A 23648-nucleotide genomic window follows, 5' to 3' on the forward strand; every position below is an offset into this window, starting at 1 on the left:
AAAAGGAGAATGGGAGTCCCTGGCTATTTTTTTTGTAGTTTTACATTTGCTACCTCTTTCATGACTATAAAACCAGGCCTATATGAGATCACTTCAGAATTACTTATAATTTTGAAATGCGTATGAATGTTTTGAAATACATACCGTTCTTTTCTTGTACTTTTAATCTGATCTGTGGTTTAGATTTTATCATAAAGCATTTAACTTATTATGTTACTTTCACGTGGAAAAATAAAGTGGCCACTAAATCTATGATTCATCGAACTCACAAATTCTGAGAAAAACTGAACAAACGCAGGTATAATGTGCAGCCTCTGTAAACCCATCCTTAGCATGCTTGGATTAGCAAACTGGCACTTGTTTGCTTAGGCAGTTATTACTTGTATGTTGCCCCCACGTGGTCAGAACAGCAGGAACACTCATCATACTTATCTCGCAACACTAATTAAAAGCACACTGCAAATTTCATATTTTTTGTGAGCTCTTTGGGACACTGAAAATTACAAAATGTGTCAGGATTGCGTGAGTATTCTGGATATTTCTTCTGCAGTGAACATGTTAACATACTATTTTACAAAACAACACAAGCCCAAGTTTAAGGATTAAACAAGAAAATGCACGTCTGCTTAATAACAAAAACCACATGTCTTCACGGGCACATACAAGCACACGTAACTTGTAATACACGTGAGTTTCGAATTGACTGAGTACGTGTGATGGTGCTAGAGGCAGCTAGCGCTGCACTGCGCCCTCCTCAGCATTCCACTGTGGCCTACCAACCAAACTCAGTCTATTCCTATGGACTTGCCATCAAAGTCCAGTGCTGACACCTACAATAAAGCCAACAACTTGGCATTTTTTAGAAATTACTATTTATTTATTTGCAATGAGATTCTCCCTCTTCAGCCTTTTGTTTAGAAGTAGACAATAGTCCTGCAGAGAAGGAGCTGTGGGCCCTGCTGGATGAAAAACTGAATATGAGCCAGTAGTGTGCTCCTGCAAATGGTAACCTGGGCTCCATCAGAAGACTGTTAGCCAGCAGGGAGAGGGAGGTGATTGTCCCTCTCTACTCTGCCCTCATGAGGCCCCATCTGGAGTACTGCATCCAGGTCTGGAGCCCTCAGTACAAGAAAGACAGCGAGCTGTTGGAGAGGATCCAGAGGAGGGCCACAAAGATGATCAGAGGGCTGAAGCACCTCCTCTACAAAGACAGGCTGAGGGAGATGGTCTTGTTCAGCCTAGAAAAGTCTGCGGGGTGACCTCATTGCAGGTTTTCAGTACCTAAAGGGAGCCTATAAACAGGAGGGGAGTCAACTCTTTACAAGGGTAGATAATGGCAGGACAAGGGGAAGTGGTTTTAAGTTGAAGGAGGGAAGTTTAGGTTGGATGTCAGGGGGTTGTACTTCACTATGAGAGTGGTGAGGTGCTGGAACAGGCTGCCCAGAGAGGTTGTTGATGCCTTGTCCCTGGAGGTGTTCAAGACCAGGTTGGATGGGGCCCTGGGTAACCTAGTCTAGCATTAAATGTGGAGGCTGGTGGCCCTGCCTATGGTGGGGCGGGGGGGGGGGGTTGGAGATTCATGATCATTAAGGTCCTTTCCAACCCGGGCCATTCTGTGACTGTGATTCTGTAATATCTCTGTATTTTCCTGTAGCACTGAAGTTAAACTGGTTTGGAGACTCTTGCCTGGAGTATGTATAATTTTGGAACGTTAAAAGCTAATCACAAAATGACTGTCTTATAACTCAGTTACATACTGTAGGGAGTTCCATGTGATCTATTTTTACCATAATGTTCCATCTTGAAATGCTGCTTTCAACTGTCTCCAATTACAACTAAAACATATAACACAGGAGACCAAAAGCCACCCATAGAAAAAATGTGCCAATTTTAGTCTGGGAACAGGAGTTCTTGTTTCTCTACTGCCCATACCAGCTTTGGCACTAACCCAGGAGAGACACTGGATTGTTGCAGCAGCACAGTCACTGCTTGTTTCCAGGCTGACTCAGTCCTCACCCATATACTGCAAATCACTCTTTCACTGTCCCATTGCACACAGGAAGGTCCCTTGACCCAGGAAAAAATACTTTTGCCAATTTTTGCTAGAGATTACAGCACTTAATTATCACAAGGGTGTGCTTCAAATGAATATAAGTAGGCAGCTCAGGATTCTGAACAATAGTCTGCAGCAGATGAAAGAGTACTCAAGGTACAGAGTTACTAATTTCCAGTGCCTCCTCTCCAGGATCTCCAAGCTCAAGGGTTCCCTAAAGAAAGCTGTCATTATGGATGTCAGGAATTTCATCCATCTACCATCTGAATGTGTCTTGAGACACTTCCCACAATATTCCTACAAAGGGAAACCCTTCCACGTTTTAAAAAAGGCTTATGCTGAATGGCTCACTGCCAGAACTCTGTGAACATAACATGATCTTTCTTCCTTCAATCCATTAATGTATTCGTTCTCTCAGGAAAATATGATGTTTTCAAGTGTCATTCATACAATCTTGCACTTCTGTTCAACCTCTCTGCTGTGACGTTCCACACAGCAGGCCAGCTTCTGCCCTGCTTTGCAGACCCAGGGGGCAGTGAGAGCTGAGTGGAAAGGCATGAAAAGCTGCCTTCTTGGTCCACGTTCCCTCTGCATAGCAGAATATGTTTGTCTCGTATGGAAAGCAGCATAGAAACATTCACTAATTTCACTCAGAAATTCAGTCAGGAGATTAACCAAGTTAGCTTTGAAGTTTGCTTGGTTAACTGATCCAGCAAGCATTTCATCTCCAGAACTGATCGCACCCAGCTGCAAAACTAAGGTGATTATAACACACTGTTAAACTGTTAGCTTTAGGCAGACAGCAGGAGCTGTGGCTATCATGTGCCTCCACGAGGACAATTTCTGACTACAGGAAAAGGAAGCCACCTTGGTTAGGCGCTCTGGTTACATTTTTCTCTGAATTTTCTCAGCAGCCAGTCCTTATCACACGTGTCATCAGAACAGTGAGGAACTTCTGAAGGTTAGATATTCACAAGGGGAAGGAACTTTTCAAACAGACAGACGATAACCCTGGGAAAAATCCAGGGGAAGGGGGCGTTGGATAAGTGATACAATCTTCATATTGGCAGCTGACTTTCATATACACAGCCAGCTGCTTCTTTAATGGTGTTTTTTTTTCTCTCTCTTTTACTAAGAATCACTAATTATGTCGTCCTTTTTTTCCCCCCTTATAGAAAGTATTACTCATAATTTTAAATATCATTTGCTACGACAATTACACCAATTTAATTCTCACTTCTGAGTGAAGCTTCTGCAAGGGGAGAGGAGACCACAGATCCTTTTCTGTTTCTAACCTGAGGCGCCAGCATGTGAGTCTGAACAAACAGTTTACAACTCCTGAACCCACTAAGCTCTGCTTCCTCTGATGGGTAATAATAAGAGAAGGTTTCTAGGAAAGATTTGTCACTTTCTAAACAAAACCTCTTTAGCCAATCAGCTTTTTACAGAACTGACCCAACGGCTGCTTGAAACTCTTTCTCCCCACAACCCACAAACCTCTCATCAACTTCCTTATCAGATGCTACAGTCCAGATTCCAGCCCTTCAGCTGTAGTATCATACAAGTCAAGATCAAAATTATAAAACACTGTTTGTTTTTTTTTAAATTATTTTAAGGCCAAACCCAAGCAGATTCCAAGAGAAGATGTTCTTGTGATAAAGATGGGAGATACGCCTGCTTTTCCTCATGCTTACTGCCCAGTCTTGGCCCGGGCAATTCAACGTCATTATACACATGGCTCGAGCACTGAAAAACAGATTTATGCCCCCACCTTTCCCCCTGTTCCTCCAAGTGTGAATTCTGTCTCCACCATAAAGCCATGATTACATATACCTGCAGCTGGAGAGCTTTGCATACAATTCACCAATCAGTTCTTTTTAGCGCAACCAGTTAGGAGGTGAGAAAGTGATCCACAGCATCAACTGCAGAATTCTGCAGAGCCCTGTATTCAGAGGAGCACAGAACGTTACATGATGAGATATACAGATACATATCTCTCCTAAGGGACAGAGATATAGCCAGAAGATAGAGCACTTGAGAAGTTTTTTAGCATGTGAAAGAAGAGAATTCAATCCTTCTCCTTAAGTGCTCAGGAAGGTTGGCCTTGAGATAAAGACTGAAGAATTGTAGTAAAGTTATTTGGTATCAGGGTCTGCATTTTCCATATGCCTCCTGCACAGCTTTGGACTGTGCAGCTTAACCTCAATGAAAATGGATGATCTTGCTCTGACTCGGAGAGATGTGATAAAGGGCAATTTATCTTAGGGTGAACAAACAGAGAGGCTATAGTGAAGGGACAACAGAAGCAGATCAGTCTTTTCTTACCCTGCAGATTTTGTGCAGTTGAACGACTGCCCACAAGAAAGGGAGATAGAAAATAAGGCAGAGCTTTTGGGGTGAAAGGAAGACAGCTGCGAGTGCCCTGTCCAAGGAAGGTGAAAAGAGGCTGGAGAGGGAGTAACAGTGCACAATTGACTTGAGTTTCAGTAGGAAGGTCATCAACTATTGATTTTCCAACTAGCAGTTTAATAAATTATATTTTAAAACGGAGTGTGCTGTGCTTTGCTCCACTCTCTAAAATGCTTTTTAACCCCTCTCTGTTTTTTTCTAGACACTGGGTGTGAAGTCCTGGGGTGGTAAAGGGCAAGGATGCAAGCCCTGTAAGTTTGTCATACTGAAAAGCAAACTTGTGCAGGAATTTGAGGGAAAAAGATGCTCAGAGTGAGAATTGACATGGTATTTGCTAATTTTGTCTTGAAATCATGAGTAACAAAATCTTTTCTTTCCAAGCACTGGAAACATTAAGCCCTTCAGAACTGGAATTTCATAGCCCTGCTTGCCCCATAAGTTCAGGACTGAAGTCAAAAGGAAGCTGCAGTGCTACAGAAAAAAAAAAGGAAGTTTAACTATTTTGGCTTGAAGACATGAGGAATAGGATCTGCATGCTATCCTTTTGACAACTGCAGATCACTATCACCAATACTGCTTAGAAAAATAGTAATCTCATCATTGGGATTCAAGTTTAGCTCTGGTAGGTTGCTGGGTTTTTCCTTTTATGTCTCTCATTTGTCAAAGTTTGCAAGCTGGTACATATTTTTATTAAAGCTAAGTATCTCACTGTCAGAGCTAGGTCTAAATATGTAGGTACTGGCTGTATATCATAGATGCATTAAACTTAATGCCTACAAACATCAGCAAAGGCACCATCTGAGTGCTGTCAGTTACCAAGGACACAACACTGCTGCACTATTGCTGCTTCCCTCTGATCCCATTACTGCAGCATGTCATAAGCAGGTTTCACTGCACTTCTGCTAATTGTTCTCCAAGAGCATTGGAGCATGCTTATAACTGTGTTTTATATTTCTGCCAGACATCTCAGGACATTGATTAGCAGCAGCATGATCCTTTTCAGGACTTCTGATGCCACCTCAAGCACTTCCTTCCCTAGAGACTTTCAAAATCTGCCAGGATAGGCCCTGACCACGCTGATCTATCTTTGAATTTGTCCCTGCTTAGCCAGGAGGGATACACCAGAGACCTCCAGAGTCTTTTCAGTCTGGATTGCTGTCTGGATTCTGTGATGTCCGCATGAAGACAATGGCATTTTGGCATTTGCCAACATGCAAAGCCAGAGCCCTTTACCCCTCCTGCAGAGTACTTCCAATGCTTTTGCACAAAATTGCAAAAAACCCTAGGTTCTATTGGTTCTGGTTAGCTTTGTCAGTTCTGCTCTTACCTCTCTCCCTAGTGACACTTGCACCATACTCCTGGTTCCCTTGCTCCTTGCAGGTCTCCTGTGAAGGAAACACTCTCTGCTACCTGAAACCTCTGGCTGTCTGTAAGGTATTGCCATGGAGCACCTACATCTGCCATAGCAGCATAAGTGAACTAAAACAGATAGCTCCCAGAAGGATTCCAGAAACAAAGGGCATGGATATTTTATATACCCAGTATCACAGAAGTAATCAAGGCTACTCACAAAGATTTAGAAAGAGCTATTACTATAGCAGTAACCCTTAATTGCTGTTAGGTTTTGCTTAGTATATTTTAATGAGGTGGGGTTTTTTTGTTTTGTTTTTTGTTTTGGTTTGGGTTTTTTTTTGTTGCTGTTGTTTTGTTTTTTTTTTTTTTTTTTATAGAATCTGTTAACACGTTCTCATTATTTGTCATGGGTCAGGGCAATCCCAGATATGTGTACAGGCTGGGAGAAGAACTCATTGAGAGCAGCCCTGTGGAGAGGGACTCAGGGGCACTGTTGGACGAACAGCTGCTCCTGCAGCCCAGAAGGGCAACTGTATCCTGGGCTGCATCAGCCAAGATGTGGCAGCAGGGAGAGGGAGGTGATTGTCCCTCTCCGCTCTGCCCCTGAGCTCCACATGCAGCACTGCATCCAGGCCTGGGGCATGCAGCAGGAGATGGATGTGGGGCTGTTGGAGTGGCGCCAAAGTAGGCCATGAAGATGATCAGAGGGCTGGAGCACCCGTTATGAAGAAAGGCTGAGGGAGCTGGTCTTGATCAGCTTAGAGAAGGCTCCAGGAACACCTCGCTGCAGTCTTCCAGCACTTGAGGGAAGCTTTTAAGCAGGAGAGACACCAATTTTTTACATGATTTGATAGTGATAGGATAAGGGGGAATGGCTTTAAACTAAATGAAGGGAGACTTCGGTTAGATGTTAAGAAGGAAATCTTTACCCAGAGCGGTGGGGCACTAGTGCAGACAGCCCAGGTAAACTGGAGGTGTTCAGGGTTAGCTTGGATGGGCCCTGGGCAGCTGGCGGGTGGCAGCCCTGCCCACAGCAGGGGGTTGGAGCTGTGTGGACTTTAAGGTGCCTTCCAGCCTGAGCTATTCCGTAATTCCACGATTCTATGACAGGGGAGTACAGAGGTCATACCAAGGGCCCACCTCACTCTCCTATTTCCTACCGTGCTACATCTTTGCAGTATCCAAATCCCACAACAGCTTCCCAGACCAACGGACCCTAAGCGTGTACACAGAGGTTGCCTTTCGGGACACTGGTACACCAGCCACCAAAATGTGATCCAGCAGATTTCTGTGACCTCCCCTCCCAAATTTTCGCTCCGTGCTGACCCCGTAGCCAGGTGCAGGCACAGCTGCCGGCTCAGCCAGGCACCGCCCAGCCCCTTTTGCGGCTTGCGAGCGGCGGACGGACGGCAGCGCCACCGCGCGGCCACCCCTCAGTGCTGCTCGAGCCGAGCTAACGGTCGTATCTCTGCACCGCGCCTCGCCACCACCACCATTAGCGACGTACTCCTGCCCCGCGCATGCGCAGCGCGTTCCCCGCGTTGCCTAGAGACGGTTGCCTGGGCGCGTTACAGCCGCGCCGCTGTGGGAGTGGGAGTCCCCTGCGCCCACCGCCATGCTGCCTGCCCTGCGCCCGCCGCCGTCGGCGGCCTCCGCCGTGCCCTACACCTACTGCAGCCCTCCCCGCGCCGTGCCCGCCCGCCCTAAGTACCGAGCACCGCTGGAGGCCGACGAGCCGTGAGTGCCCCAAGCACGCTGCCCTTCCCGAGGTGGGGGGAGCCCCGGAACTTGGGGCTTTCGGGGCTGTAGTTTGAGGTTGCGCGGCTCTCACCGCAGCCGTGGGCGCTTGGTGTTGCAGGCAGAAGGAGCCCGCTCGCTGGGCCAACCTGATGTACGACAGGAGGGTGGTGCGCGGCAACACGTATGCCCGTCAGGCCGTGCCGACGGTAGGTTCTCCGCGGACGTCATAGCACAGCTTCGATGGGAAGCAGCGCCTTAGTTTCTCGTGCCAGGGAGGGTTTTGGTTGGGTGTTAGGAAACGTTTCTTTGCAGGAAGAGCAGCGAGTCCTTGGCACAGGCTGCCCGGGGAGGTGGTGCAGTCACCGTCCCTGGAGGTGGTCAAGAACCATGTGGATGTGGCACTGAGGGAAGCGGTCAGTGGGCGTGGTGGGATGGGCTGATGGTTGGACTAAATGATGTCTTTTCCGGCTTTAATGATTCCGTGATTTTCAGAGATTATTTCTACGTGAATGCTTTGTGTAGGAATTTAAAGCCATCTGTTCTTAAGAGCAATTGTATGGAAATAGCTTCGTGTTATTTGTTAGCTGTTTCAAACAGCTATTTTCACGTGTTCTGTTTATGAAGTTCAAAAGGTATTTTCCTTCCAACCCACAAAGCACTGAATTTAGTAGTGTGGATGTCTTTTGCTTCAACAGCACTAAAGTTTCTACATTTTTTTTTAATCTAACAAACAATTCTGTGGATATTGCAATAACTGGACTGAAGTCATACAATCATAGACGTTCCAAACCCTCTGCCACAGATGAGATTGCCAACTGCTAGACCAATTACTAGATCAGATTGCCCAGAGCCCCATCCAACCTGGTCTTGAACACCTCAAGGGATGGGGCATCCACAGCCTCTCTGGGCAGCTTGTTCCAGCACCTCACCACTCTCTCAGTAAAAAAAAAAAACTTCCCCATGACGTCTCATCTAAATCTTCCTTCCTTTAGTTTAAAGCCATTCCTCATTGTCCTGTCGCTATCTGACCATGTAAAGAGTTGATTTCCCTCGTGTTTATAAACTCCTTTCAAATACTGGAAGGTTGCAATGAGGTCTCCCCACAGCCTTCCCTCTTTCAGGCTGAACAAGCCCAGTTCCTTCAACCTATCTTCATAGGAGAGGCGCTCTAACCCTCTCATCATCTTCATGGTCCTCCTCTGGACCCTCTCCAAAAGCTCCACATCCTTCCTGTGTTGGGGAAGTCCATTTCACTTTCTTAAAGCTTCACCTGGAAACTCGCAGCTGAGCGAGAATAAGCCATTTTAATGTGCTTTGTCTTGTTTTATCTTAGTGTGAGATGCCATTAAAGTATGCCTGTAGGTAACCAGTACATCTTGTAAGTTTCATTCCCTAGTCTTTAAGAAAACTGACAATTTAGAATCAGTCTAAACTGAACAGTAAATCTGAAGTACTAGATTTGTAATGTTAAAAACAGCAACAGGCTTCATCTGCAAGAGAAATTAGTAATATTTCAAAGTACCAAGTGTATGGTGGTGTATTTTTTATTTATTTTGTTGTTCACCCCTGTCCAGTGTATCCATCATCCTAATGCATTTGAGATTCAGAGGCAGAGAGAAGCACGGAGGAAAGCATTGGCTAGAAAGAGAGCAGAAGAGCAAATACAGCTAAGAACTCCTGAGCCTGTGGAAGGCAGAGAGCACGTTCATGTGCAGACAGGTAAAGGATGATTTAAAAAAAATATTCATCTGAAAACAAAAACTTGCTGGTCTAAATTTGCTTACTGAAGTGATGATTCAATTGGTAGAATCAGTTAAGGTTAAGGTTCTCTAATTCTTTCCACTATAAACCCCCTTTTTTAGTTCTGTTTAATTACTAATAAACTTGATTAATGAAAGTGACCTTTTTTTAAAGAATGTCTGTTTTTCAATTCTCAGTGCACATTCTATAGCACTAGTCAAGGCAACTTAATTTATTCTTTCCTTTTCCAGTATCATCAGAGAAGTTTGATGTATGCCTCAGATAGAGGTGTGTTCTTTTAGTAAGACTAGTATTAAACATTAGTGGGGGGAAGGGAAAGAAGAATGGGCAGGGGCCCTAATTTAAAATAGGAAACTGCCCTATTTGTGAGCAAACAATTTATTTGTAGCAAGACCAACATTTGTCAGTGAGTAAACATGGGGTGAGCACAATGTATTGCTGTGCCCTTCTGAAAGGCATTTCAGATTGTCTTATAAACTGGGAAAACAGCTGTGGTACATGCTAATCAGATTTGGGCTTTGGTTTTGTGAGTGTTCTCTGTGCCACAGCACAACTGAACCCTCCTCCAATATACAGCAACTTTTCACCATTGAAATTCTGTTGGATGTAGAAGGAGGCAGTCTAGTGTGGTTATCGTCGTCTCTTCCTTCCCATCTTTTAGTGCTGATAATCTTCAGTATTCCCCAGACCTCCTTTTCTGTGCTAGGCTGTTAATCTCTACAGTGGGAAACAGACATGTAATTCAAGTCAAGCACATGGTGCTATAGATGTGTGGTTACCTCAAAGCTACTTCCAGTTAGGCCGGAAGGAGAGCATCATTTTTTAAAAATCCAACAGCTCCAGTGTTCTGGACATCCACTCTTCTCTATGCAATGGAGAAAAATGTATGGCTTTCTTACTATTAATAGTTAGTAGATCTGTAGTCATTGTCCATTTTTGAAATTGCCATATCCCATTATCTCTACCAAGAATTGTTTATTCTGCAAGGTGGACTGAAAATGGTCTAGACTCTCTTTAGAAACCTGGTGAATGGGTTTAGGAGTAATTTCCAAGAGCTGTACCAGATGTTACAGGAAGTGTGGTATCAAATAGCTTACATAGCAAACTGTCCTGAGGGCTTTTGTTTGTTTGTTTGTTTTAATTTGCATTTGGTTTTGTTTTTTTGGTAACTTGATAGAAACAACTTCACAGCATTCTTTGCATATAGTTCACCCAGTACAGTAATCAGGAATAGTCGAGAATTAAAATAAAAAAGAATCCAATGTAGAGCATTCCTTGCATTTTATTTCTAGAGCTGTATCTGGAAGAGATAAGTGACCGGATAATAGAAGTTGACGTGGAGTGTCAAACAGATGCATTTTTGGACAGACCTCCCACTCCTTTCTTCGTGCCAGCCAAAACGGGAAGAGATGTAGCCACGCAAATAGAAGAAGGAGAGGTATGAAGCAAAGTCATATCCACAAGTAGTGGTAAAGTATATTTCCTATTTCAAACAAATTTGAGACAAAACCAGAAAGGAACTTCCCGTAGAACATGCAAAAGAAACCATGCAAAACTGAGGAACAAACGCAGGTTCCGCTGCTTTCAGCTAAGAACCACAATACTGAGAAATGTTTTCCTCTGTGGAAATAGTATCCAGCCAGAGAGGGGCTGGAAACACAGAAGGGAGCAGCAGTAGGGTCCAGGTGAGTGCTCTGCTTCTCCCGAACAGTGCCTTAAGTGGCTGCAGCAGATTATGTGGTGTCTTACTCCAGCCCACTCATCGCTTAGACCCCAGCAGCATTCATGCTTCCCACCTTAGATGACACTGGATCCCTACCTCCACTTCTCATCACCTCTTTCTGCACAGGTGTTTTGATCATCCTCCTTTGCTCCTTGCCAAGATGTTGCGAGGGATCGTGGCAAGGGGTCATTTATTTCTGTTTTACTGACTCTCATCCCCAGCTCTTTGACTTTGACATTGAAGTCAAGCCAATCTTGGAAGTGCTGGTTGGGAAAACCATTGAGCAAGCTTTGCTGGAAGTCATGGAGGAAGAAGAGCTGGCCAAGCTGTTGGCACATCAGCGTGCCTATGCAGAACTGCGCAATGCAGAGCTGGCTGAGGTCCAGCGCCTGGAAGAACAAGACCGGCGATACAGAGAGGAGAAGGTAAGTCTTATTAGGAGTAAAACAGGCCTGTGTGAGTGCTCACCATGTCCAGTACTGAAAGGTGAGCTCTGAAATAAGCTGAATGGGGGCAGAAGGGTATTGCCAAGTTTGATGTTCCTGAAAGCATTTTGATGCCATACACCTGCACGCAGATTCTTGCTCTCATGTGCCTGCTCTGTACTGTTCTGTTCCATTAGAGCAGTCGTGCTCATGTGACCTGGTGAACTCAGGCACCTGATCAGGAGGCCAAACCTGACCGCGTTGTGCAGCTGTTACTCAAGCCTGCTCATTATGATTATATGTAAATGAGTAGTCAGAGTGCTTGAAAGTGAGAAGCACCTCATGTTCTTTCACACAGAATGCATGTGCTATTGTATAAGTGCACATACCTCTCAAGATCTCCAAGTACAAAACTATGGTAGTAGTATCTAGCAAGTAGAAATAAATAGAAATGGCAAGTCTTAATTTCTGTTTATGTGAGTTAATAATGTTAACGTTATTGATGTTTTCCTGGACCAACCTATGTTTTAATTTTTTCTTATGTCAAATAATATATAAAATTGGAAAAGTGAAAAGTTGATGAAATTTTCACCCAACTTCACCTTATTCCAAGGGCATCAATCAGTTCTATTTGAAGTAATCAAGCAGTTAAGATATCAATGGATGATAAGGTATCAGAGAAGGATTTCATTTAGCCAGCCACAAGACCCTTGTTTTACAGACTTGCCAAAATTAAACAAGCTATGTCAAAGGATTCCTCGAATCCTCGTACCCCACAGATTCAGGCTTGCTTTCAAGGAGTTCTTTGTGAAAGTTAGAGGCCACAAATACTGGCATCTAGCTCAGAAGTCTTAAGTATTGGTACTCTGATTATCTCTGCTGTTTATGAGTTTCACATTGATGATTTTTCAAAATCTAGAACAAAAGAGCTAAGGGGCTGAAAATTTAAGTGCAATATTGTCTTGACAGGAACGTTGCAAACAGCAGCAGATGGAAATGCTGCAGAAGGAGAAAGAGACCATGGAGAAAATTGCAGCCCAGGCATTTGCTAAGCGTTACTTGACTGATCTTATTCCCTCAGTCTTCAACAATCTTCACGAGAGTGGGTTTTTCTATGATCCTATAGAAAGAGGTTTGTACTTTATTTTTTTAATATATGGAGTAATATAAAACTCAAACCACCCATAAAAACACTTTATAGTCCTATTATTTGGAATAATGTAAAGATACTTTTTTCATTTACATTTGTGTTCGCACAGGTAGTTTTCAAACTCATATTTTTAATAGAAACGTTGGTTACCTGCACCAAGTGTTCAAAAATATGTAAGAGCTGACTGTTTCACTTATAACAAGAAGAGCTGCTTTTATGTTGGTAGAAACAAATAGCTGCTTAGAACTGATAGAGAAAGAAAGAGAGAAGGATACAAACTGTTTTAAGCGTTTTTTGATAGGATAAGTGAAGAAATATATATGTCACTTTGAATCTTTGTTAATGATTGTCGGAGCAAAAGAAAAAACGTTCGATAGGAATTAGGCTCTGCAAATAATTTTAGAGTTGTACATCAGCAACTTGCAAGCTTTCAGAGTCAGCAGCATTTCTTATGGGCTACGTTGATGCACCCCACTTATCCAGTTCCTGTACGGGTGCTCAGACTCCAGTTTGGGAATGGGTGCACACTCTCCAGAATGAGTCAGAAGGCAAATGCAGAAACGGAGCGTGTTTTGCAACCTGAGCAGGGATTGAGACTGTTACATGCAAAAAGCATGATTGGAGTAAGCAGGAGCTCTTTAGGCAGAGAGAATAAATGCTTTCAGCAGACCAGAAGCCAGATGTACTTGGAAAGCAAAGCAGGAAATGTTATTCTTCTGACTTGCACAGGATAGTTATTTTCATCTAACTAGAACATTACTGTGCATCTCATGTGTGCTTGCCCTTGGGGGGTGCCAAGCCCGTTTGAAAATCAATGAAGTTGAGAGGCCTCTGGTTCAGGTCCATAATGATGAGGAATCTCAGCAAAAGAGGCAGGAGACAAGGCACCTAACAAATCCTTAGAGATTTCATCTGGCTCTTGCAAAGCAAGTATCTCCTGGCAAGGGTGTTCATCCCTTAATGATCACAGCAAATGAAAAACAGCCCAGAGATCCCGTTGCTCATCCGTAATAAACAGATGCTTTTTCTTGCTTTCTTTCTGCCAAATTCTTACAGACATTGAGACAGAGTTCCTGCCCTGGCTGATGACAGAAGTGGAAGAAACACTAGAAAAGAAGACTCTGGGAAGGGTGATGCTAGACTGTAAGTCATCAATTAATCCGGGCTCCTTGTTTGTAATTGTTTTTTCCCCAGTCAGAGCAAATATAATGGTTGTATGCTCATTATGGACTAAGGGAGCAGGTGTCATTTTAACAAGAAGTCCAAGCATCTGTGGCTTTGTATGTTTGCTTTTGGGTTTTGTATTTATTAATTTTACCTTTTAAAATGTTTTTAAAGTTGGGAAAATCACTACTGCAGCCACTGAATGATTGATTCTCACCTGAAGTATTAGAATTGCCAAACATGCTGCAGTAATTTCTCTCTCTGCTGGCTTTGTATTGTTGCTGCTGGGAGATGCAATACTTTTGGCATGACAGAAAGGTCAGGTGGCCAGCACTTTTCATCAGAACAAGAGCTTACTACTTCAGCAATCAATAATCAAGTCCTTGCTTTTGAAGCAGATTAAAATATCGCTCTCTGCTTTCTTTTACGCTATTTTGGACTAAGCATGTGGGTTCTTCTATTGGTCAGTCTTCAGAGGCTGCACTGAAATACCTGGACAATCTAAAACTATCTTTTGTAGGACAAAATTATGATGAATGTGTGTTCACCAGGCCAAACCCATTCTTACGCTTGCATTACATATTCATTCTTGCACTTTTACCTCGAGCAGTGATTGTTGATTTGAATTACAGTTGTGTTTGTTTCCCTTGGGTTAATTTTCAGCTTAACCAGGACCCAGTATTTCCTTTGTTCAGGTCCAATTCAGATAACTACAACTGCACTGTTAATATTTTTATCCTATATGATGTATGTGTTGGTGTGTACACTTAAGAACCACTTCTTAAAGAATTTCTTCTTGAGGGAAGGAATTTTCTCTCCTTTTGAGCAAGAAGTGTTGTATGTGACCACTGATTAAACAATCCAAGGAAGATGTTGCTGTAGGACATACCATCACATTGTCCATTGTCCATCATATTCTTGTTAAATCTTTAATTTTTACTGCCAGATACCAGGATTTTGCACCAATTTGTAGATGCACAGAATAATTAGAGAAGGCTAATAAGTAATACTGGGAGCCTCTATTTATGCTAGTTTACCCACTGTGTGTCCTGGCTTATATCCAATCGTGCACTGTTGAATAAACCATTATCTCTGCAAAAGGAACTGTGCGTTACCATCTCCAACAAGTTTTGTAAAGGCAGGCACAACCTCAGCTGAGATTCTGGCTTCTCCCACTTACACAAAAGCATAGGAGAATTCTCGAAGGATGTATTTTTAAGCTACTTGAATATAGAAGCTATATAAATGGCTAATTTTGTCACCATCCAATAAATAAACTGAACTGCAGGGGCAGCATCCACAGTCTAAGGTAGCTATGTTTGTCTTCTTGAGATGCAGAACTCAACCCAAAAATTAGCAAGGAATCTTCTTTTGGTATCTGTACGTAGTCCCAATTTCTATATTAAAGCCCTCTTCCTCCATCATTGGCCTTTTTATTTACCCTATTTAAGTGATGTATTTCAAAGTGAATGTTGAATTACTGTTGTTTTCATTGGTTTGGAAGAAGTACAATGTTTAGAAAAGCTTACAAAGGCAAAACAACAAAAATAATAAAGAACAGATGTTTTACAGCTGCTTTTCAGAAATAGAAAGTCTTTTTGATGATTCCCACAGTTCCACTATTACCCTCTGCCAAAAACATCACATGGTATGCAACCTGGCTAATTCACCTTGTAGGGTGACCTGTTCCAAAAGTGACCAGACAACAATGAAGAGATGTACAAAGCAATCCAGGTGAACCCTTTCAAATCACCGCTTTCAGTGCAAACCTTTGGTTGTAATTAGGCTACAGCAGCAGGGGTGATTTTTCTTATTCAGACATTCTTTCACTGTTAGTATTATTTCCTTCTTTTTTTTCCTCTGCCCAAGAATTCACAGGTCAGCAATGTATAAATCATTTCAAATTACAGTTTTTTTTACTCTGTTTGTTAATGATACTTTTTCTCTATTTCAGCATTGATTCGTACAGTGACTGAAAAACGCTTAGATGTGTTTAGCCAAAAACCTCTGCCTGATCAGGTAGAGGCACCTGCTGAGGAGCACAGGCCTACAGACAATGCGCCACAGGTAGCTGCAGAGACAGAAGCTGCTGACCAAGCAGTAACAGCAGATGAAGAGACTGACCAACCTGCTGCTGAGGATCAGGCTTCGCATCACATCACTTTCCAGTCAGAGGAAGCCAATCAAGAAGCAATGGAGGACTCGGAAACTGACTAGCAAGCAGGCAAGTCATCGTCCTGTCTACTTACAAGTATTGTGGTGTAGGCATGCTGAAGGATGAATCTAGTCAACAGTAGAGTATTAAAGCATGTTTTCCAAATATTAATGTTGCTGATTTCAGGCTGAAAGAGTCAAGAAAGTTTACTAGTGTCATGGATGGCACTGAAATCCTATCCTCTTGTAGATAATTCAACCCATCAAAAACCAGAGATGTTTACAAGTGAAAAGTAATGCTGTCCCACATCCCACTCTAGAAAGACATGAGAAGGATATTGAGAGCATCCTGGTAACCTTTGCAAGTGCTTTGATCATGTTTTAAGAACAGAGATGTTCTTACTTTGCTTATTTTGAAAGGTAACTGGCACAGTACTTAAATTTCTTTTCACTCATGTTACTTGCTCCTCCTCTGACATGCTTGGATGGGCATCTCAGCAGGCAGTAGAGTAAAGGCTGTTGTTCCTGATGCTCTTCAAGTTCTAAAGAGTTATCTGGGAACATCTGCCTGTGCAAAATCCTCCTCAGCCTCCTGCTATGGGGTTGGGCCCTGTGCTAAGCCCAGCCTCAGTTTTCTTTCTCATCACCCTTCTTTGGTGGTCCACTGTATTTGGTACCAGACATGAATTAAAAAATATACCTGCACTGCCTTCCTGGCTGTTCCTAGGCCAGCTCTTCAAGAGGGGCATTCCTACTTGTAAAAGTGCCTTGCTGTTCCATTGCAGTGACACCATATCCTTGCTAGTTGTACTGGTGGAACCAGTCCCACCTTTTCCAGGCTGCCCTGTGCTACGTCCTCTCTTCAGTACAGAGATGTCTGCTAACCCAGCAGGCCAGACCCAAGTCCAAGAGAGATCTCAGGAATGACACCTGCTGAGATAAGTACCTGCTTCACATCTCTTACTCTAAGGAGGGACGTTTAGACTTTTCTCTGAACCACTCAGGCCTGTGGCTTCAAAGCACACCCTGCCTGTCTTCCAGCCTGAGCTCTAACATCCAGACTCAATTGTGCTGTACATGGAAAAGCTTACTTGGATGCTCTCATGTATTTGCCTGCCTCTGCAGATATTTGACAATCTGAAATAATGAGGTGTAACCAGCAACAAATCCACTAAGTGGTTTATGGATCAGCAGATATGCCTGTGTTAAACTGTAATCATATAGTGCAGATTGTAGATAGATGCTTTCTGAAGCTGGAGTATTCCTCTGTTTGCTAAGTTGCTGGTATTTCAACATAGTGTGCTTGGCTTTTCATCTACCACTGATTCCTCTAACCATCCAGCAAAATGCATTGTACATGCAATTAAGGTAGTCAGTACTCACTGAGTTCCTCTTTAAGTATCTGAACGTATCTTTAAGTATCACTTTTTTGACAAGACTGGAAGTGAAAATCAGGTTTAGGCATTGAAGTCAGTTGGAGGTTTACATCAGTTTCAATAGGACCTGGATTTTGCATTGATTTTGTTCCCACGACATTGGAGATCTTTGTCATGACTTCGTCAGGCTATTTTTTTCTGGATAATTAAAGGCTGTGTGACTTGCTTCATGAGAATTGTAAATGAAAATTTACTTGAAGTATTTTAATATTCTGTTTAAATAGGTTATGGCACTGTTATATATTCTTAAATTATTGTAAAAGTTATGTGCCTTGCATTTTTACTTCATTTGAATTTATGGTTACTATTCGAGACTAAATTATTTTATAGTCTGTTTGTTGTATTTTTGGAAAAAAGGTTTTAAAATAGTTTTAATACGGTCCTTGTCTACCAGCTGTGATCCGCTGTGTTTCATTCTGATCTCACACAATGACTAGGGACAAAAGGAAAGCCTTCATGCTGTACTTGGTCTTTGATGGGAACTCTATAGTCTTCAGGATCAGGGACCTGAGCTGAGGGGCAGGTATGAAAAAGCTAGCCTTCATGTTCCTGAAACCATTCTTCAGTGGCAATGTGCTTCAAATTAATGAAGGAGAGGTAGAAGACTAAGAGAATGAACGTGTTAAACTTTATCATACGTCTTTCTTCTCTGCTGATAGCCACTGAAAAAGGAAGTTAAGATCCACGTGTTTTGTGTTGATGGCCAGGCCTGCAGCAGTAAAAATGAAGGGAAAAATTCTAATAAGTGACATTTGCCAATACAAATTTGTATGGCCTCCCAGGGGTTTGGAAGTTGACTTCAAACAGTTTTTGTTTTTCAATACAAATAGCAGTTTCAAAAACAGCCATTAAAAAAATGCTAGAAAAGAAACTCTTAGCATCCTACAACCATGAACATTTCAATTTGGCAAACCAAACTGCAGTGGCGTCCTCTGTGCTGGGACCAAAGAACAGTCTCTGCTTCCCTGAGAATGCCATATGCTCTCTCCTGCCATATGGCTAGGCTGCTTGCCCACTGTTCATTTCTGTCCTGGGTCAGAAGCTGCTCCTTCACACTCCCATTATTTGTTTTTCTGGGGTTCTCTTCAGCATTTCTTCCTCCAGACCAAAGACTTGAAAGTTGCATCTCACACCACCAGAGAGGTGATGGGAGGAGAAACACTGGCTGATGAAGCTTTTCTGGCGAATGGGAAGATTTAAGGTTTTGTGCTTTTGATTAAAAATACAAAGAGGGGAGCCTCCCAATCTGTCCATGCTGCTGTCTTAGACTTTTTCTGACAGCCCTGGGGGGGATGTGGCTAGAGGAGGCACCAGCTCCTCAAAGCTGTTGTACCTAATTTCCGTGTGCTACAAGTGGTACACAGCCGAATGCTGGAATGATCCTTGTGCCTGGTTTCTGATGGGGCTGGAAGATTGCCCAGAAGCACCTGCCCTTCTGGAGAAAGCAGCTCTAACTTTACAGTGATGACTGTCATCTTTGTCCATATTCAGGCTCCTGCATCCTCCTGGTGCTACGGCTGGGGCTGAATGTGCTTGCCCAGGGCATGCAGCAACTGTGCATTGCAAACAGAGCTGGGGTTTGGGCTTTCTGGGACCCCCTGCAGTGCTACAGTTCTGGGAACTGTGGTCAGTTGGCTCCTTGGCAGGGGCTCCAAAGACAGATGATGAGATACTTTTCAAGAGCAAGTTGTCATTAATAGTGTAATTACTGTATTTTTTTCAGAAAGTTAAGCATTCATTTTGCATATGGAGAAATGTCATTTCTTGAGAACGACCAACAGTCTGGCAGAATGGAGGAGCTTTGTTCACCAGCCTTTATTTTTGGATGTCAACACCTGCTTTAAGTCTTCACCTTTTTGTCTTTTATTAAAAAGCAATGCCTTTCATATTAGGTACCTGAATCCACAAATATTTGCACTTAGCCAGAATTCAGAAGTGAGTGAAAACTGTGACAGAGATACTACCATCTCCACAACTGACAGGTCTCTTGTCTCTCCTATCCCTTTTTTCATATTTGAACAACCATCACTCACTCATCTTCAACAGCTACCTTGATTCTATCTACCAAAAGACTATAGTAGTTTTCAGGCTAAGGGACGTGAGAAAAAGAGGAGAGCTGGCTATGTGAACACATGAGCCTTCTAGCTGATATGCACATTTCTTTATCAAACCCCAAGAGCTGGACCATGCACAAATTCTTGAGCAAGATGCTCAGGATTGTTTCTTCTCAATCCCATTCTGGTAGAAGAATTGCTGTAGAGGCTCCACCCATCCTTCTGTGGTAATCGTGCAGACCTAATTCAGACATAAGTGTTTTTTGCCAGTATATTCTCATCTTCCTTTTGAGCATACCCTTTTTCTGTTGTTCCAGACTTCCCTCTTCTAACAGGTTTTCAGAATTGTACTGTAGTATGCTCAATGTGTATGTCTTAAGCCCAGTTCTCATTTTAATGTATAGTTACAATAGTTCTGTAACATGTGGGCATGCTATTTGGGAGAAGAAATTGATAGTGCTAAGGACGTGGTGATGGATTCTACCTTGAATTACAGAGGGTGGAAGAGAACTTTGGGGTGCTGAGAACTTAAAAACCTTTACACAGAGAGGATGTAAGATGGATGGGACTGATAGCAGCCCTAGGGCAGACTGAGGATAGCTATTTGAAGGTGGGAAGAAGCTCAAGTTCTGGGATGGAGCTTCTCTTTTGGTGTTTACATTAAAATCAAACAGAGCAAGGATAGTCACTGCTCTCAGGTAAGCTTCAAGCTGGTTTCCACAGAAATAGGAAGGTATCCCAATGTGATCAGGGAGTATCATGGTTAAGCCTGCTGCAATAGGTTACATTTTTTACAGAACCATAAAGCCATGAAATAAAAATTACATAAAACTTCTCCAGACACTTCCCTTCCACATCCCTTCACTCTGATCTGTGTACCCAGGAGCAGCTGTCACAGCAGGTGAGGTGGCCAGCCCTGTATCAGGCAGCTTGTGGCCATCCCCAAGATCTGCAATCCTTCTCCCCACTCAGTACCCCAGAAGCACAATGCCAGGGGTGTGTGAGGGACTCAGGAGGAGACAGAAGGGACAGCACTGCAGGCATTAGAAGGCAGGACAAGTTCCAGAATGCATGGAAAGGCGCCACTCTTACTTGCTCCAAGTTGTTAGTCGCTCTGCAGTGACACCTACCTGGACTTCCCTTTGCACTAAATCCCAAAAGTGTCAACCTTTACAAACTCACTTGTATTTAAGTGTGAGGAGCCAGCACTTGAGGTCACCCAACAAAGTCCTCAGGGACATTGTGGGATTCTGGACTTTCTAATTGATAAGCAGCACATCTGTGTGGTGGAGCCAGCATGAGGGCTTTCCCTAGGAACCATCAGAAACAGGACACAGAGTTCATTTGTGCATTGAACTTTATCCAAAAGAGCATCTGTAGCTCAGAGGGGCTGAGCACAATTGCTTTTGAGCACTGGTTCCTCTTCTGACTGCGCCCAGTCTGGCCACATGTCAGAAAAAGCCCGAACCTTAGCGTTCACATGCAGAGAGGCTGCTCATCTTCGTGTGTTTGTGCCAAAAGCTGCTGGTCCCAGTAAGTCTGTATCCATGTGGTTTCCATCTATTGATTTCTCTGCAGGGAGCCAAAGCATTGCTCCGACAACCAGCTCAGCAGTTTAGCTCCATGTTTACTTCAGCAACTTGCTTGAGAAGTGGGAAAGATATGGAGAGTGTCCATTTGGAATTCCCCTTGACATCCTCTTGATGTGGATGGACCAAACTGGACTGCATTTCTCCATTGCGGCGACAGACTGGGAGCAATCCATCGAGACTAAAATTCACAGCTGTTTTGCTGCTGACAGAAATCACAGGTTTTGAAGAGCTGGGGAGGGAACAGATAAAAAAAATACAGCTGTGAAAGTGTTTGCTCGTTTGCTTATGTGCATGTGCTAAGCATGAACCTCACCTCACCCACCTTTAATGGCTGCAGCTTTGGGAGCCCGCAGAAGCTGTATTAACAGCAGTGTCATACAGCAATATATGGCAATGGCTGTGTGGTGTTTACGAAGCCATGATCCCTGTCCTTCCCTCCTTTATGCAAGCACCTTTATGCCTGTGTGACAGTATCTGTTGCAGTGAAGTACTGAAACCATTCCAATTTAGTTTCTCATGGCCAGGCAGCTCTACCATTTAATGCACTGAGTCAAAGGGGAAGAGTGGAAGGGATCTCTGGAGATAGCCCCCGGTCCAGTCTTCTGTAGAAGCAGGGCATTGGGTTACGCTGGGATATGACTGCCTGGAGCAGCACTGCCGAAGTGGTCTGAAGGTGCTGGTGGCTCACAAACTCAGTGCAGGCAGTAAGGAAGGCAGGTCATGTGCCAGTCTCCACCAGCAAAAGCATAGGCAATATAGAGTGAGGGATACCACTGTTCTCTTCTATTTGGCCCTTGTTAGTATCATAGAATCATTAAGGTTGGAAAAGGTCTTTATAAGCATCTAGTCCAACTGTTGACCCATCACCATCACCACAATGCCCACTAAACCATGTTGCTCAGTGCCAGATCTCCATGTTTCTTGAACACCTCCAGGGATGGTGACTCCACCGCCTCCCTGGGCAGCCTGTGCCAATGCATCACCTCTCCTTCTGAGAAGAAATGTCTCCTAATATCCAACCCGAACCTCTCCTGACACAACTCGAGGCCAGAACTGGGCTACAGAGACGATCAAGTTTGGACAACTTGCCATATGAAGTAAGGCTGAAAGAGTTGGATGTGTTCAGCCTGGAGAAGAGAAGGCTCAGGTGTGTCTAATTGTGGTTTCCCGGTGCAGAATGGTGGGTGTGGAGCAGCAGGGGAAGCGCTGCCCCAAGAAGGACGGCCCGTGGCAGGACCAGAAGTTGCATCGGGAGAAGCGCTCCCTGAACACGCACGTGCGAGTGCTCTCTGCTCACCGAGTGCCGTGCCCAGCACCTCTGTCGTCAGCAGCAGAGACCCAAGATAACGGTACAAAATGGGAAATTTTAATGCCACGAAGTGCCTTCCTTTAAAGCAAAAAGCTACGACCAATGAAAAAGGGGACATTTCTGACGTTCCTGTGAAGTACTGACAACTCATTACGATCACAACGACAACAGTTTTGAAGGTTAAAGCTGCGAGCTGCAACATTTCTACTTCAAGAAAAAAAAAAGTTAGCAGACCGCGCAGCAACAAAAGTAACACCTCCCGCCCGGAGCCGCACCCGCCCCGACCACTCCGTGCCCGCTCCCTGGGGCGGTCGCGGCTGCCGGCGGGGCGCGGGAGGCGGAGAGGGGAAGGAGGGAGGCGCGGCGTCCCGCCCGCCCCCGGCCCTGCGCGGCCCGGCCTCCCCCGCCCCGCAGCCAGGCGTCTCCCCGGGGCCGGGCACCGCCGCGGGGACGGGAGCAGCTTCTGCCGCCGCCGCTGCGCTCCCCGGCCCGGCGCTGGGGCAGCGGCAGCGCCCGCCGAGCCGCGCCATGAGGTGAGCGGGGCCGGGCCTCGGGGAGGAGGGCGGGGGAACCGCGCAGTCCGGGCGGCGGCTGGGGGCTCGGGGCCGGGCGCGGCGGGGGGCACCTGCCGACCGGCCCGCGGGAAGGCACATGCGCCGATGAGTCCGCCGTCGGACGGAGAGTGGGGTTTTTCCCCCTTTTACTTCTTGGTTTTATTTATTTATTTGTTCCTCTCCACCCCCCCCCCCCCCCCCCCCCCCCCCCCCCCCCCCCCCCAACTTCTCACGAGCCGCAGCCCCCGCCCCCGCCGCTACACGAGCCCCCCGCCCGCCAGCACGTCCCACTTGTCCGGCCGCCGCGCCTCTCACGGAGTGCTCGGGACGGTCGCTTGGGCCGGATCCAACCCGCTCCGACTTCGGGAACAAAAAGCCCTCAGAGCTCGGTGCGGGGCGGGGGGGGGGCGCATCCCTCGGCCGTCGGTGTTGTGCCGCGCGGCGGCCGTGGGACCGCGGCTGAGCACGGAACTGCTCGGGGAGCTGGTTTCCGCCTGGGGAACAGCTGCGGGCTCGCATCTGTGCCCACCGCCCCGCTCTCAGCGCTAACTCCTGCCGGTATCCGCACCGCAGCGCCGTTCCCGTCGGTTTCTCAGCCGTCTCCAGCGGGACAGCAGCGTGCTGCGGTCAGGCGCTGCTCCTGGGCGGACGTGCTTTCTTTACTCTGGAGGAGGAGGCATTTACCGGTACTACTTTTTTTTTTTTTTTTTAAGTACCTGAGTCTGTTAAATTTTAACTTTCAGTTTTGTTTTCTTCTTTCTTTTTCTTTTT

The 23648-nt window shown here is 44.8% G+C and overlaps 2 protein-coding genes and 1 long non-coding RNA gene across 11 annotated transcripts in view; 2 read left to right on the forward strand and 1 right to left on the reverse strand.

Moving 5' to 3' along the window:
* The first annotated feature begins 7376 nt into the window (after window positions 1-7376).
* Window positions 7377-21284, forward strand: RSPH3 (radial spoke 3 homolog). 4 transcript variants are annotated; one of them, XM_046939744.1, is made up of 9 exons: window positions 7377-7584; window positions 7674-7761; window positions 9130-9274; window positions 10609-10754; window positions 11261-11464; window positions 12434-12596; window positions 13671-13757; window positions 15733-16002; window positions 21001-21284. In XM_046939744.1, exons 2-8 carry the CDS (start codon window positions 7705-7707, stop codon window positions 15993-15995), a joined length of 1065 nt encoding a protein of 354 aa, XP_046795700.1. In that variant the 5' UTR covers window positions 7377-7584; window positions 7674-7704; the 3' UTR covers window positions 15996-16002; window positions 21001-21284. The 4 variants fall into 4 exon arrangements, with proteins under 4 accessions (XP_046795700.1, XP_040554414.1, XP_419702.1 ...); XM_040698480.2 differs by having other exon boundaries at window positions 7377-7552; window positions 19092-21284; XM_419702.8 differs by having other exon boundaries at window positions 7377-7552.
* On the reverse strand, window positions 20762-23543 carry LOC112532078. The gene is made up of 2 exons (XR_003074316.3): window positions 23193-23543; window positions 20762-21243 (listed from the first exon to the last, which is right to left on the reverse strand). It is a non-coding gene; the product is annotated as an uncharacterized LOC112532078 (long non-coding RNA).
* PLAGL1 (PLAG1 like zinc finger 1) overlaps window positions 22752-23648 on the forward strand; it is a 43535-nt gene continuing 42638 nt past the window's right edge. For 5 of the 6 annotated variants that reach the window (XM_046939737.1, XM_015284207.4, XM_040698471.2 and 2 more), the window contains exon 1: window positions 22752-22856. The gene's annotated coding sequence lies outside the window, so the exon portion shown is untranslated. Of the gene's footprint in view, window positions 22857-23279; window positions 23564-23648 lie in introns of those variants that run through there. The other variant, XM_015284208.4, reaches the window with a different exon arrangement.

This window comes from Gallus gallus, chromosome 3 (assembly GCF_016699485.2).
Source record: "Gallus gallus isolate bGalGal1 chromosome 3, bGalGal1.mat.broiler.GRCg7b, whole genome shotgun sequence".
Classification (NCBI taxonomy): Eukaryota; Metazoa; Chordata; class Aves; order Galliformes; family Phasianidae; genus Gallus; species Gallus gallus.

Excerpts from the sequence above, each read along its gene's own strand:
- RSPH3 (XM_040698480.2), top strand. The coding sequence starts at position 7,431 with ATGCTGCCTGCCCTGCGCCCGCCGCCGTCGGCGGCCTCCGCCGTGCCC. Across the intron at positions 7,762-9,129 it reads CCCGTCAGGCCGTGCCGACG|TGTATCCATCATCCTAATGC; the intron begins GTAGGTTCTCCG and ends ACCCCTGTCCAG. Across the intron at positions 9,275-10,608 it reads GCACGTTCATGTGCAGACAG|AGCTGTATCTGGAAGAGATA; the intron begins GTAAAGGATGAT and ends TTTTATTTCTAG.